At 50.3% G+C, this 13,236-nt stretch overlaps 1 protein-coding gene across 3 annotated transcripts; it reads left to right on the top strand.

Annotated features, from left to right (window-relative positions):
• Positions 1-7,630: 7,630 nt before the first annotated feature.
• ZNF32 (zinc finger protein 32) lies at positions 7,631-11,711 on the top strand. Of its 3 annotated transcripts, XM_040970433.1 has the most exons (3): positions 7,631-7,700; positions 9,452-9,591; positions 10,783-11,710. In XM_040970433.1, the coding sequence occupies exons 2-3, from the start codon at positions 9,522-9,524 to the stop codon at positions 11,529-11,531; spliced, it is 819 nt and encodes a 272-aa protein (XP_040826367.1). In that variant the 5' UTR covers positions 7,631-7,700; positions 9,452-9,521; the 3' UTR covers positions 11,532-11,710. The 3 variants fall into 3 exon arrangements, with proteins under 3 accessions (XP_040826367.1, XP_040826365.1, XP_040826368.1); XM_040970431.1 differs by lacking the exon at positions 7,631-7,700 and having other exon boundaries at positions 7,875-9,591; XM_040970434.1 differs by lacking the exon at positions 7,631-7,700 and having other exon boundaries at positions 9,514-9,595; positions 10,783-11,711.
• The last annotated feature ends 1,525 nt before the right edge of the window (positions 11,712-13,236 follow it).

Below are 13,236 nucleotides of genomic sequence, written 5' to 3'. Positions count from 1 at the left end.
ATGACTTGTCAAAAATTGCAAATTGATCAAAATCTTCCCCCTTGAAAGTTAATCTACAGGTATGATCAGGTTCACTTAAAAGTGGTGTGTACGGAGCTGATAATAGCCAGATGGCCTGCGTGTCAGGTACTTAATCCCAACCTCATTAAAGGGCTCTTTATCCAGATACCTACAGACCCCTTTAAAAGCTGGAGCTGCTGACCCCTCGGAGGCTTCAGGTCTCCGATCTGCTGGCCAGCTCCTGCTCTTCTTCCCCCAAGTGAGCTTTCTCATAAACTTGTGCTGGAGGATTTGCTATTTGTTGGACAGAGCTTCGACCAGTTTGTTGTCTGAGGTTCAATAGAGCCTGGTCGATGTGAGGATACAATGCAGTATGCATCTCTACTTCCAGACAAAGATGGACTCCCAATGAAACTGTTTACTGTATCTTGACAAAGGATGCTGGACTCTCTGCCATTGTCCATGCCCGCAATGAGGGACATATGACTGTGTATGAAGAACTATATTATAGAAATGATATAGAGGAACTCAGTAAGGGGGGAGGGAATAAAGGAAATCCCAGGGCCTATGGAACTGTATCATAAAATGATGCAGGGAGCTGGATGGGAAACAGAGCAGCCAGGATTAGAACCAGGACGTGTATAGGATCCTGGCACACGCAAGGGAAAGATTTAGCCATTGAGCTGTTGTGCCAGGCACAGTTTAAGGCTGCTTTTGCGCTGCTCTGAAAAGAGTAGCCTTTGACCACAGAAAGTTTCAGCTTAGCCTGTGCTAATATGTAATACATAAACTAATATATATATATAAACTTTTGACTTCAGTTTCATTACCCTCGAAGCAAGTTCAAGTGCCTAGAGAATTCTCTGTACCTGATGTGTTCACATGGCAAACAGATGCGCCCAATTTATAGCCAATCCCCCAGATTTGGATCTTGGGAAAGACGCCCCTGCTGCTAAACTATGCATAGTCACCCACAGAATCACACAGGTTCTGGGACTGTAAGCCAGGGCATAGATTCAGGCGGGAGGGGGCCATGGGGACACAGGCAGATAATAGGTCAGTGCCCCCATGTGCAGGAAGGTGCATCTTGCATCTGGACCTTGGAGGCACCCAGAGCACCACACACATCAAAACTTTCAACAGATCAGTCTGGGTGAAGATTTCTGCACATACAGAGCGTGACTATGCATGTTGCAGGTGGGAAAATCCTCTGGCTCTTGCTTTTCCACTTCCTGGATGCTCCCGGATGCCCGCTGGCCAATGCTGCAAGGAGGTCATTCCTTTTTCTGCTATCTCTGTTACTTGTCACCAGGAAATAAAGCTTTCCTCTGAGCAGCTCCTGCTGGGCAGTCACTATTTGGCAACCCCCGCACACGGAGAGAACCCTGGTGTCAGTTAATGGCAGTTAGCTGGAATTTCCTAAAAGAAAATAGCTCAAAATAAAACTGTGCTTCGGTCCCAAAGAACTTGGGTCTCGGTGAAAATACTGGAGACGTTTTTAAGTGCTCTGGATTCCGGCCGGCGGCAGGTGTAACACACCCACAAGGGTTGTCTGTGGTCAGATGGGGGGGCTTCCAAGAGGGCGGTGTTCTATAGGGCCTTATCTCCGCCACCTTTAGGATAAATCTAAGGTTGGCTCTGGACCCTCAATGCAAGTGAAGTAGTCTCAGATCTGAAGATAACCAGGGCCATTCTAATCTGTTCTTAAAACCAAAGAACGTCATAATATAAAGAAGGGAAGCTCTCACAGACAGGCTAAGTACGAAGTGAAGTCACAGGCACGGCTCTGGCTTGTCTCAGAAGAACGATTTTTATCTCCTCTACAAACCTCTTGAGCTACAAACTGAAGTGCGCAAGTCACCGCCAAGTTCAAGCCAGCCACGAAGTCCACGAGACGGCACCACCGCTTCCAACCTCAGCTGCAAGTGTGGGAGAAATCCCAAAACTATGCTCAGGTTCGGCGGTTTGCTAGGAAGCTCTCCAGGATTCACAAAGAGCCATTGCAGGCCTAGCTGCGGCTGACTGCAAGGAACAGCTAGATGAAGATCAGCCAAGCAGAGAATCACCTGGGGCCAGGCCAGGGAAGATTCGAGAGGCAGGGTCCACCCTTGTCTTCCCAGGGATTCGGGCTAGCATTACGTCTGCACCACCGCCTCCGCAGTCTTTACCATGGGAGGCAATGTGAATGTCAGACAATGCACAGAAGCCTTGGGGTCCGTGACCCTGGCAGGACTATCCCTGTAGCCGATCTCAGTCCTAGCCTCCACCTTCCAGAGGTATACTGATATCCGGTGACTGTGACCCAAGCCCCCACCCTGCATCGTGTGGCTGCTACCTGGGGGTTTCCCATTCCCATCTAAGACTGTCCAGTGCAGCCACTCCAACACAGAAGGCATCCTCAATGACCAGCTCTGTAGTGTAGTGGGTGAAGCCACCTGAGGTGCCAGCATCCCCATCCAGGCAGTGCTTCTGGTCCAGGCTGCTGCATTTCCGGTCCAGCTCCCTGTTAATGCACCTGGGAAGACAGCAGAAGATGGCCCAAGAGCTTGAGCCCCTGCGCCCACGTGGAAGACCTGGAGGAAAAGCTCTTGGATCCTGGCTTCAGACCGGTCCAGCCTCAGCAATCGCAACCACCTGCAGAGTAAACCAACAGAAGGAAGATCAGCTTCTCACTGTGTCAGGTGCAAGTCAGGCGCTCCAGCCAGATCTCCCACGTGGGTGCAGACTCGAGCCCCTGGGCCATCCTCTGCTGCTCTCCCAGGTACCGCGGCAGGAGGCTGGGTTGGAAGTGGAGAGCCTGGGACTCACAAGGGCTCATAAGGGATGCCAACACCCCACATGTTCCAACCTCTGTGTGAGCCAGACAACGCCCCAAAGCTAATGAAGATGCTCCCATCGGGCACAGCATCCCGGAGGCTTAGGGATCGTCCCCTGAGAGCTAAGTCCTCCCAGAGGACTAAGCCAGATCTCTTGCGGGGCAGTCAGATTCTCTCTCATGAAGCCATCACTTGCATAGTGATGACCATTGCGTGTCTGTCACAAAACGATGCTGGACTATTCTGAAATATGATTAAAGCCTTGAAAATTGAGAACTACATTTTAGTCCACTTCAAATAAAAATCACTAATTTTTTTAACCTCAGTGACAGCAACAGCAAATAAAGCTCATTTACGTTTTGCCGGGGAAAGAAAATGAACACCAAAGAAGGAAGAGAGGTAGGCAGACCAACTGTCCATCACTATAGTTGATTTGCCCTTTATCACCATGAATACACTGTCTTTTTTTATGCTAAGCGGGAGACGTCACAGATTGGAAGACATTGGAGAGTTTTAACAACATACGTAATTCATGGTTCCAGATTTTTCAGGAACAGCAAAACAAGCACCGAGAAGCAAATAAGCAAAATTTTAAAGTAAGTTCAGTATTAAGTATCACAGTTACCAATCTAAATTTAGAATAATAGTAGAATCTGGGGGCCTGGCGTGGGAGCCCAGCGGCTAAAGTCCTCGCCTTGCATGCTCCAGGATCCTATATGGGTGCCAGTTTCTATCCTGGCAGCCCTGCTTCCCATGCAGCTCCCTGCTTGTGTCCTGGGAAGGCAGTTGAGAATGAACCAAAGCCCTGCACCCACATGGAAGACCCAGAAGAGGCTCCTGACTCCTGGCTTCGGGTCAGCACAATTTCAGCTATTGCAGAGACTTGGGGAGTGAATGATCAAACAGAAGATCTTCCTCTCCTCCTCTCTGTATATCTTTTTTTTTTTTTAAGATTTATTTATTTTTATTGGAAAGTCAGATATACAGAGAGGAGGAGAGACAGAGAGGAAGATCTTCCGTCCGACGATTCACTCCCCAAGTGACCACAACGGCCGGTGCTATGCTGATCCAAAGCCAGGAGCCAGGAACCTCTTCCGGGTCTCCCACACAGGTGCAGGGTCCCAAAGCTCTGGGCCGTCCTCGACTGCTTTCCCAGGCCACAAGCAGGGAGCTGGATGGGAAGTGGAGCTGGCAGGATTAGAACCGGTGCTCATATGGTATCCCGGGTGCATTCAAGGCCAGGACTTTAGCTGTTATGCCACCGTGCCGGGCCCTCTGTATATCTTTGCAATAAAAATAAATCTTAAAAGAAGAAGGTAGAAAATTGCCCATCCCTGCTTCTTCGAGAACTCTCTAGATAATCAGTCTTCATCAGTTTTCACTTGCTGTAACAGAGTGCCTGGCATCGTGTCTACACCTCCGCCACCACCATCAGCCTCGCCAATTTATACATAACTCAGGTGGGGATCCAAGGCATGTCACAGCACGTAAAACTCCACCCAGAATGTCAGCATTCCACATGGCTGCCAGCTTGAGCCCTGGCTGCTCCACTTCCCAGCCAACTCTCAGCTAACAGCTTTGGAAAAGCAATGAAAGATGGCCCAAATGCGCTTAGGCCCCTTCCACGCATGCGGGAGACCTGGACGAAACTTTTAGCTCAATCCCAGCTGGGTACTGTGGCCATCTGGAAGGTGAACCAGCAGATGAAAAGCGCTTGTTCTCTCTCTCTCTCTCTCTCTCTCTCTCTCTTTTCCTCTCTCTCTCAACAGTTTCATATGGCTCGTAGTGCTGAGGGCTGCAGGGTAGTAGAGCATGGCTCTGACATCTGCCTAGCCTCTGAGGGAGCGGGAGCCCTCTTGCCCCGCCATGACAGGGCAGAGGGCACCCCAGGGCTAGACAGGGCAAGCTGCCAGCTCAGGTTCTCTTTCTTTCTTGGATCAAACCACCAAGGTCTAATGACTGATTTCTCTAGCCCTAAGACTCAAGGCCCCATGTCCGAATACCATCAATGTGGAAGACAACGCTCAAACAGCGATGCTTTGGGAAAGAAACACCCCGTTGGGCAAGAAGCATAAGCACTTTTCTCTCAAAGAATGCCAAAAAAAGGTCCACTGTGGCCATTGCACAAGTTCACGGATGGCCGTGGAGCCCGTGGAGCCCATGGAGCCCCAAGGAGGAGCCCTGGCTCCAAGGGTGACAGCCAAGGGCTCAGATGTTGGGAGCAGGGGGGTGGGGGCGGTTGGCATCCAACAGCTGCTCTGAAGAGGAGCAGGTGCGGGTACCCTCCTCGGTCATGATCACCTCTCGCCCTCTGGCCTCTCGGGAGGATTCCGGCAAAGCAGCGGGCAGAAACGCGGCCGACAGCCAAGGCGTTGAAGTGGTCCAGATCTGGCTACTGCAGCCCTCGGGGCAGTGAGTCAACAGATGAAGGCTCTCTCTCCCTTTCTCTATATAATTCTACTTTTCAAATGAATAAATATATTTTTTTAAGATTGATTTATTTTGATTGGAAAGGCACATTCACAGAGAAGGAGAGACAGAAAGAAAGATCTTCCATCTGCTGGTTCACTCCCCAAGTAGCTGCAACAGCTGGAGCTGAACCAATCCAAAGCCAGGAGCCAGGAGCTTCTTCTCCCATACAGGTGAAGGGCCCCAAGTCCTTGGGTTGTCCTCAACTGCTTTCCCAGACAACAACCAGTGAGCTGCAAGGGATGTGGAGCAGCCGGGATTAGAACTGGCACCCATATGGGATTCCAGGCGCGCAAGGTGTGGACTTTAGCTGCTAGGCAACGCACCAGGTCCATTTTTTTTTTTTTTTTGTACTCATAGGTTTTAATTTTTAAAAATCTGTCCAACACCTGAACAAGTCTCTTTCATAAGGATGACCGATTTTCACCTGAATTTTTGCAGGATTCAGGCACTTCGCTTGAGTAGTGAGGCCCAACTTCTTAGGGTCCTGAATTCACAAATCAGGCTGTAGGAAGCCCAAACCTAAGATGGGACGGCTTGCCCAAGGAGAAGCCAAGGAGGCTTCCGACCCTGAGAAATCTTCAGCAAATCCAGAGAGCAAAGCTTTCCGGAGAGCTTACGCCGAAGGACAGACGTCTGCACGCTGCTAGGTCCAGCTCCTCAGGCAGGAGCCAGCTTTGTCCAGGCACGGGCCTCCAGGGCAGAGGCTCAATCAGCCTTCACAAGAGATGTGAAATCTCCGTCTATTTCAGCGGACGCACAAAGAGCCGAGGGATGCTTGTCAGCCAGTTACTGACAAGATGGCCATTTCCGACGGAGACTGCCCTCAACCCAGACCACAGATTCCATGCGAAGGATCTCATGGAGGAGGGTCTTGCAGGAGGGTCATGACCAGGCAGCCTGGGAGGCTTGCTTCCCCTTGCCCCCCACCCTCCACCCCTTGGGCTGTGCCCTCTCAGGGAAGTGGGGCAAGCTACTGCCTTCAGAGGAACGGAGGGTCCTTTCCAAGTCGTGAATTCACTTCAGCAATTCGGACAAGGCAGCTTTCATGCCGTTATTGAGGATCTAATGATCTGATTTGGACCCCTGAGGGGGGAAAAAATAATCCTAGAGGAGCAGTAACACACTTCAAGACAGCTGCTACACTTCCTCAGCTCTGTCAGAACACTGTCCCCCCTGCACATGGACACAAGCCATCCGTCTCCCTGCGCACGATGGGCCATTCAGTAGCTCAAAGGGAGAAGACTGTCTGTTTCTCTTGGCATTTTTAAAAACTTGAATGCTGACTCTGAGTATTTTTCCTTAGCTTTGTGTGTGGGAGAGTGAGCTGAGCTACTTTGCCAAATTTCTATCAAAATGTCCCATGCTAACTGATTTATATAGTGTTTTAAATAGGATAGCTGCTAATATTTCCCCCAGCTTGGCATGCGCTAACGTGATCTACTCGTGTTTGGGCCACACACGCAAGTGTTGGGTTTTCATCTTTTTTCTTTATTGTTTCTGTCTTTGTTACCGTGGTTAGGAAGGCTGGTCCTGTGCCAAGATTATATATATGTATGTGTGTGTATATATATACATATTTCTCTAGAGGTTATCTTGGTATTTAATTCCTCGCTTCTCCCCAACTAATCTTTAGCCTTTTATCATAACACCATTCATGGGGCTTCTTCCCCCAATGTTTTGAAAAACGGCAGAGGAGAGGGTAGTCTTCGGCAATTACACAAAACCGTACTGTTGATGAGACTTCTCTTTGGCCCACAACCCGCGACTGTCCCTCCGGGTGAGCATCTGCCTCGGGACTTGGTCCCATAGAGGATTTAGAAAACAACTGGAAAGTTCTATCCAAGGCATGCCGGGGTCTCCCCTGAGTCTCCTCCACCACCTTCTCCCCCAGCTTTCCATTCTAGGGAGCCATTTGCCCAGGACTTCCCAAAGGAATTTCTTCAGGTTGCTGTGACAGAGGTGACTCCCGTCGCCCTCCACAGCCAACTTTTTCCTCGCAAAACTTTGTCAACTACTTTCACAGCTGGTCTTCACCCCAAGCAGAATGGGGGCTTCCAAGCATGACGTCAAGGCAAAATGTTGGCGGGTGGGTAAAGGGAGCATGGCGGGAAATGACTCCTAACCCGGCACAGGGGGAGGAAGGCGGGAGAGCCCTAACTTAAAACCGCCCCAATGCCCCTACCAAAGCCCTCGGCTCCCGACGCCCAGGCCGGGTGCCCCATCACAACGAAGTCGTCACTGACCGCGAAGTCCCGGGAAAAACTACGCTTCCCACAGTGCCCCGCGAGGCGGACGGGCGGCGGCGGCGGGCGAGTCCGCGCGAGGGCTCCTGGGAGCTGTGGTCCGCCGCTCGCGCCGGCGCGCTGTGGCTCGGCGCCGGCCTTTGTCCGTCTGCGGGCGCGCACCGCTGCGGTGAGTGTGAGGCCGCGGCCGGGTCAGTGCGCCGGGCGAGGCGGGGCCGCCGCGTCCCTCCGCAGGCCAGGGGCCTGAGCCCTGAGGGCGGCCCGGCCAGTCCGGGCGGGTTCCCTGGGCCGGAGAGCGGGATGCTCGAGGCCAGGCCTGCGGGCCGGCCCGAGGCCTGCGCGGGGAGGGGAGGAGAGGGCTCGCCGCTCCCTGGAGACGTGGGAAGGGGCGGGTTCCCCAGCAGGTGCATCCGCGGGTCTGTCGGAGGGCCCCTGAGGAGGGTGAGGAAGAAGGCCCGGGCTCCCTCCGGAGGCAGGACGAGGCGCATCGCAGCCAGTCAGGAGTGAGTGTGTGTGTGTGCGTGTGTGTGTGCGTGTGTGTGTGTGTGTGCGTGTGTGTGCATGCGTGTAGAGGCCACTCCTGCCCAGGCCCTCATCCTGAAATCGGTGCCTAAGGGGTCCCTAGATCCCCCCCAGGACTCTGCATTCTTAGACCTGCAATCCGTAAGCCGCCTCACCCAGTTCTTCATTCGGTTCTTTTGGTCTTCCCAGGAGCCACCCGGTTAAGACAAAACTCTGAAACCTTTAGTTAGGAAAGAGGGAGGTATTGTGCCACCTGTCCAGAGTCCGGGCCGAGATGGGGGGAGCCCAGGTGAGAGAATCCTGGTTTCTAAAGATCTATGTATTCAGAGGGTTTTTTTTTTTTTTCCAAGAAGATAAAAGGCTTTCTGATAGGCAAACCTCATTTTCTATTATAGAATCAACATCTTTAGGAAAAGAGCTATTCCCCAGACCTGTGAACTGGGGAGAACAGTTGCCCTTTATTCGACGAGATGGCTGAAGAGTCAGCTCAGTTGCTACTGTTTGGAGACCTCCCTGCGGGACAGGAGGGCAAGCTAAAGAGAGATTCCTACCCACTTATTCGGATGTAAATTGTACTTTCATTCAAGGGAAACAACAGTATAAATAAAATGTAAGAATAGGAAGCCTATGCAAGAGCTTTCTCAGACCTGGAAGAGCAATTCAGTCTGGTGAGACACTTTCCATCTGTCCATTTTACAAGAGTTCTCACGAGCTCCTGCAGACCAGGGAACTGTACGGTATACAAGCACAAACTTCCGAATCTGAAAAGTCTCGAATCTGAACCTCGGCTCATGTTGGCCCTTCCCTGCCTGTGGAACTTTGGCCAAGTGACTTTAGCCTAATTGAGCGCCTTGGGCTTGTCTATAATCCGGGATGGGTCTCCCCCTTTCTTAGAATTGCAAGACAGTTCTGTGAACTGACGGGTCTCCAAGAGGAGGGAGGTGAGGTCTGGGTCGGAAGCCTTCTAAGAACACTTAAAGGGTAACTGGTACACCCTTATAACCTAAGAGGAAAATGAGGGCTGGGTCTGTTTTCCATCACAGGTCCAATAAAGGGTGCAGTGTTGTTTGTGTAGAATCTTGAATTCCTTGGGCTTGAAGGAAAAAAAATGAGAAGGAAGCAAAAGATTCCAATCAAAAGACCAAAAGCACAGAGCGGGGTGACTGTTCCCTTAGGACCAGCAGGAAGAAATATTTCCATGTTTGCTTTCCCGCCCCCCTGCTCCTGTCTCCAACTGGACTCACTGGTGCCTGGTCGGCTACCTTTGGGGCCGTTTTGCAGCGTCCTGATAGGTGACTCCGAGGCAGACTTCCTGCATCCAGCCACACCCCCCGCTGATGAGCTTACATCTGCCCTTACCTGTTTGTTTCTGTTGTTTGGTGTTTCCCCCCCGCCAAGGTGGTCAAGAACAGCCCATGGAAGACTCCTCTGAAGACGTGCCGATACAGGCCCCACAGCCCGAGTGGACATGTTTGGATTTCCAACAGCTACCCTGCTGGACTGTCATGGAAGATACGCCCAGAACGTAGCGTTTTTCAGTGAGTGAGTTGGTTGATCCCTGGGCTGCCTCGGCTCACAGACGTATTCAGTGTCCCTGTCTTCCCTCCCCGAATTCTGTAATCACGCTAGCTAGATCTCAGAAGACAAATCACTTCACTTCCATAAGCTCCTGGATCTCTGTAAAATGGGACAATAACATCGGTTTTATAAGATCGAAGGAAAGGATTTTACAGCAGAAATAAAAAGTGCCAAGAATTCTGCCATGTGTTTGGTGAGGTAATGGAGCTTACTTCATTGTCAAAAGAGCAGACCGTGGCTCAGGGTGGAACCTAACACAGCTTAAGACCCATAGCTCTCCCTTGAGTATTCTCTTCAAGTCCCATGCCTAATTATGCTTTTTCTCCAAAAGATGCTTGTAAGTTTTGTTTTTGTTTTTGTTTCTTTGTTTTTTAAGATTCATTTTATTTGAAAGTCAGATATACAGAGAGGAGAGACAGAGAGGAAGATCTTCCCTCCTTTGATTCACTCCCCAGTGACCACAACAGCCAGAGCTAAGCCAGTCCAGAGCCAGAAGCCCAGAGTCTCTTCCAGGTCTCCCACGCGGGTGCAGGGTCCCAAGGCTTTGGGCCGTCCTCGACTGCTTTCCCACGCCACAAGCAGGGAGCTGGATGGGAAGTAGGACCATCGGGATTAGAACCAGCGCCCATATGGGAGGGATCCTGGCACGTGCAAGGCAAGGACTTTCACTGCTAGGCAACCGTGCTAGGCCTTATAAGTTTTAAAGCTATACAACTTGGATCCACCTATTTGGGAGGGGCCGGATAAACTTGAATATAGATTTCCATATTCTTTTATAATTTTCTTAATTTCTTGGCCCTGTCTAAGTGTAAGGTAGAGGTAATCATGTCTGCTTCACAAAATTATTAGGCGTGCTAAATTAGATTCAGCTGAAAAGTAGCACATAGGGGGGTGGAATAAAACAGAAAGGAAAGTAGTACTTTGCTTGGCGCATGCCTGTGTTTGAATCTCAACCCTAATTTCCTTACCTGTGTGATCTTTGATGACCTCCCCAAGTGCTCTTAGGATTGTTCCCAGGATTAAACCATTTATGCAAAGCCCATAGTGTAATTCCTGACACAGAAGAAGGACTCAGGATAGTGTTCCTCTTTTGTTCCTGTTCTTCTCAGTCTGTTAATACATCTTGTGTGGCTTCCCTCCCATTTCCCCAGATGTGATGACAGAAGCGCACAAATATGATCATGCTGAGGCCACGGGATCCTCAAGCTGGGATTTCCAGAGTTCTTTCAGAAGAGAAAAGCTGGAACAAAAATCCCCGGATTCTAAGACACTGCAGGAAGATTCAGCTGGAATTAGACCCAAGGTCTATGAATGCCAGGAATGTGGAAAATCCTTCCGGCAAAAAGGGAGTCTAACGTTACACGAGAGAATCCACACTGGGCAGAAGCCATTTGAGTGCAGCCACTGTGGGAAAAGCTTCCGGGCCAAAGGTAATCTCGTTACACATCAGCGAATACACACGGGAGAAAAACCCTACCAGTGCAAAGAGTGTGGGAAAAGCTTCAGTCAGCGAGGGAGTCTGGCCGTCCACGAGAGACTGCACACGGGACAGAAACCCTACGAGTGTGCCATCTGCCAGAGAAGCTTCCGGAATCAGAGCAACCTTGCCGTCCACAGGCGAGTTCACAGCGGCGAAAAGCCCTACAGGTGCGACCAGTGCGGGAAGGCCTTCAGCCAGAAGGGAAGCTTGATCGTTCACATCCGGGTACACACGGGCCTGAAGCCGTACGCCTGTACCCAGTGCAGGAAGAGTTTCCACACCAGGGGCAACTGCGTCCTGCATGGCAAAGTCCACACGGGAGAGACACCTTATCTCTGTGGCCAGTGCGGGAAGAGCTTCACCCAGAGAGGGAGCCTGGCGGTGCACCAGCGCAGCTGCTCCCACAGGCTCACCCTCTGAACGCCTTCCTCAGAGGAAGCCCGCCTTTCCAAAAGAAACTCCTCTACCGTCAAACAGCCTCTCCAGGTCTATGGAATCCGTGCAGAACCTTCCAGAAAGACCCATCCCTGGGTAGGGCTGAAACTGACTTTTCTCCCTTCCCCAAAATGAATATATAAGAAATAAATGTCTTGTTTATTATCATTATCAAAGTACTCATAGTTAGCTTCTTTTTGACGTAGTTTCCCCAACATCAATCTAACATCATCCTACAGAGTTCTCTCTTGTGTAGCAGGTATTGTTAAAATTTTAGTGGGCACCGTCAGCCTTTAAAAAAAATAAAACCAGCCCCTTGCCAATACCAAGGTCCTTTTGTATAATTTATACACCAGTTAATCTCATCTTGTATTCAAGACCACTAAGTAGAGTCCATGGGGCAAATGTAATAATCACTTTATTAAACATTTTATTACTTGCATTATACCCCTGATAACCTAGCAAGCCACTCATGTCTCCCAAGGCCCCAGGTTTTAGAGTTCTTACTCTGGGGTTTAGTTCAGTCGTTCGTTCATAATAGAGACAATTTGCTTAACGACCAAAAAGCAGACTGCTCCTATTTGCAGTTTTCTTAGATTCCTAACCTTATTTCCTCTCTTTCAAGTGGCTTCTCGTCCCCAAGAGGCATGACCTCCTGTTTAGCCACGCTTGTCACACCTCACAGTCGGAGTCACCTAAAAAGGGCAGAACTGTCGCTCGTTACTGAGCCTAGATTTGTAATTATTATTTTTTTAATATACATTGATTTTGTTTGAAAGGCAGAGTTACAGAGAGGGAAAGGCACAGAGATATTCCATCTGCTGATTCACTCCCCAAATGCCCACAGCGGCCAGACTAGGCCAAGGTCAAGCCAGGAGTCTCCGCTGGGTCTCCCACATGAGTGCAGGGGTCCAAGCACGTGGGCCGTCCTCCACTGCCTTCAACAAATGATCCCGTACCTCCTGCACGTGAGACGTGTGGAAACATAACTGTTCTTTCTCTATAACCTTTAGCAGGTCTGGAGTACCTTATCTCTGCCAAGAGCTATTTGGATTTTTATATCCTTGACAGAACATTTAAAATGATCAACTTAAAATCGTCCCTCTTAGACTGACTGAACTTTGAATCCAGCCCATGGTTGCTTTGGCAGAGCCAGACCAAATGATTTTGCGAGCCTTATCCGGCCCACAGGCCAGGTCCTCCGCACCCTGTAGAGGATGAGATAGGAAGGAGAGAAAAAGTCAGTTTCGAGGGAAGGTTCCCGTTTCCTTACTTGAGCCATCTAATTTTTCATCCTGAGAATGAAAAAGATGAGTGATTGACACTGACACCATGGCTTAGTAGGCTAACCTGTCTTGGGCACCTGCATTCCTGTGAGCGCCAATTCCTGTTCCAGCTGCTCCGCTTCCCATCCAGCTCCCTGCCTGTGGCCTGGGGAAGGGGCGGAGGATGGCTCAAGTCCTTGGGACCCTGCACCCGTGTGAGACACCCAGAAGAGGCTCCTGGATCCTGGCTTCAGAACGGCCCAGCTCTGGTGGTTGTGGCATTTAGAGAGTGAACCAGCCAATGGAAGGCTGACCCAGAAAGCTTCTGAGAGCAAAATGCTTCCCTCTAGAGGGGAACAAGATATTTTTGAGCACAGAATCACTTTGGAGACAGATTTAAATCAGGAAAACATCCAAAGATATAT

Source organism: Ochotona curzoniae, unplaced genomic scaffold (genome assembly GCF_017591425.1).
Source record: "Ochotona curzoniae isolate NIBS_2020 unplaced genomic scaffold, NIBS_Ocur_1.0 scaffold_4763, whole genome shotgun sequence".
NCBI classification, from domain to species: Eukaryota; Metazoa; Chordata; class Mammalia; order Lagomorpha; family Ochotonidae; genus Ochotona; species Ochotona curzoniae.
Note: the sequence above shows the minus strand (reverse complement) of the source record. Positions and strands in the feature narration are given on the sequence as shown.

Excerpts from the sequence above, each read along its gene's own strand:
- ZNF32 (XM_040970433.1), top strand. The coding sequence starts at position 9,522 with ATGTTTGGATTTCCAACAGCTACCCTGCTGGACTGTCATGGAAGATAC. Across the intron at positions 9,592-10,782 it reads CCAGAACGTAGCGTTTTTCA|ATGTGATGACAGAAGCGCAC; the intron begins GTGAGTGAGTTG and ends CCATTTCCCCAG.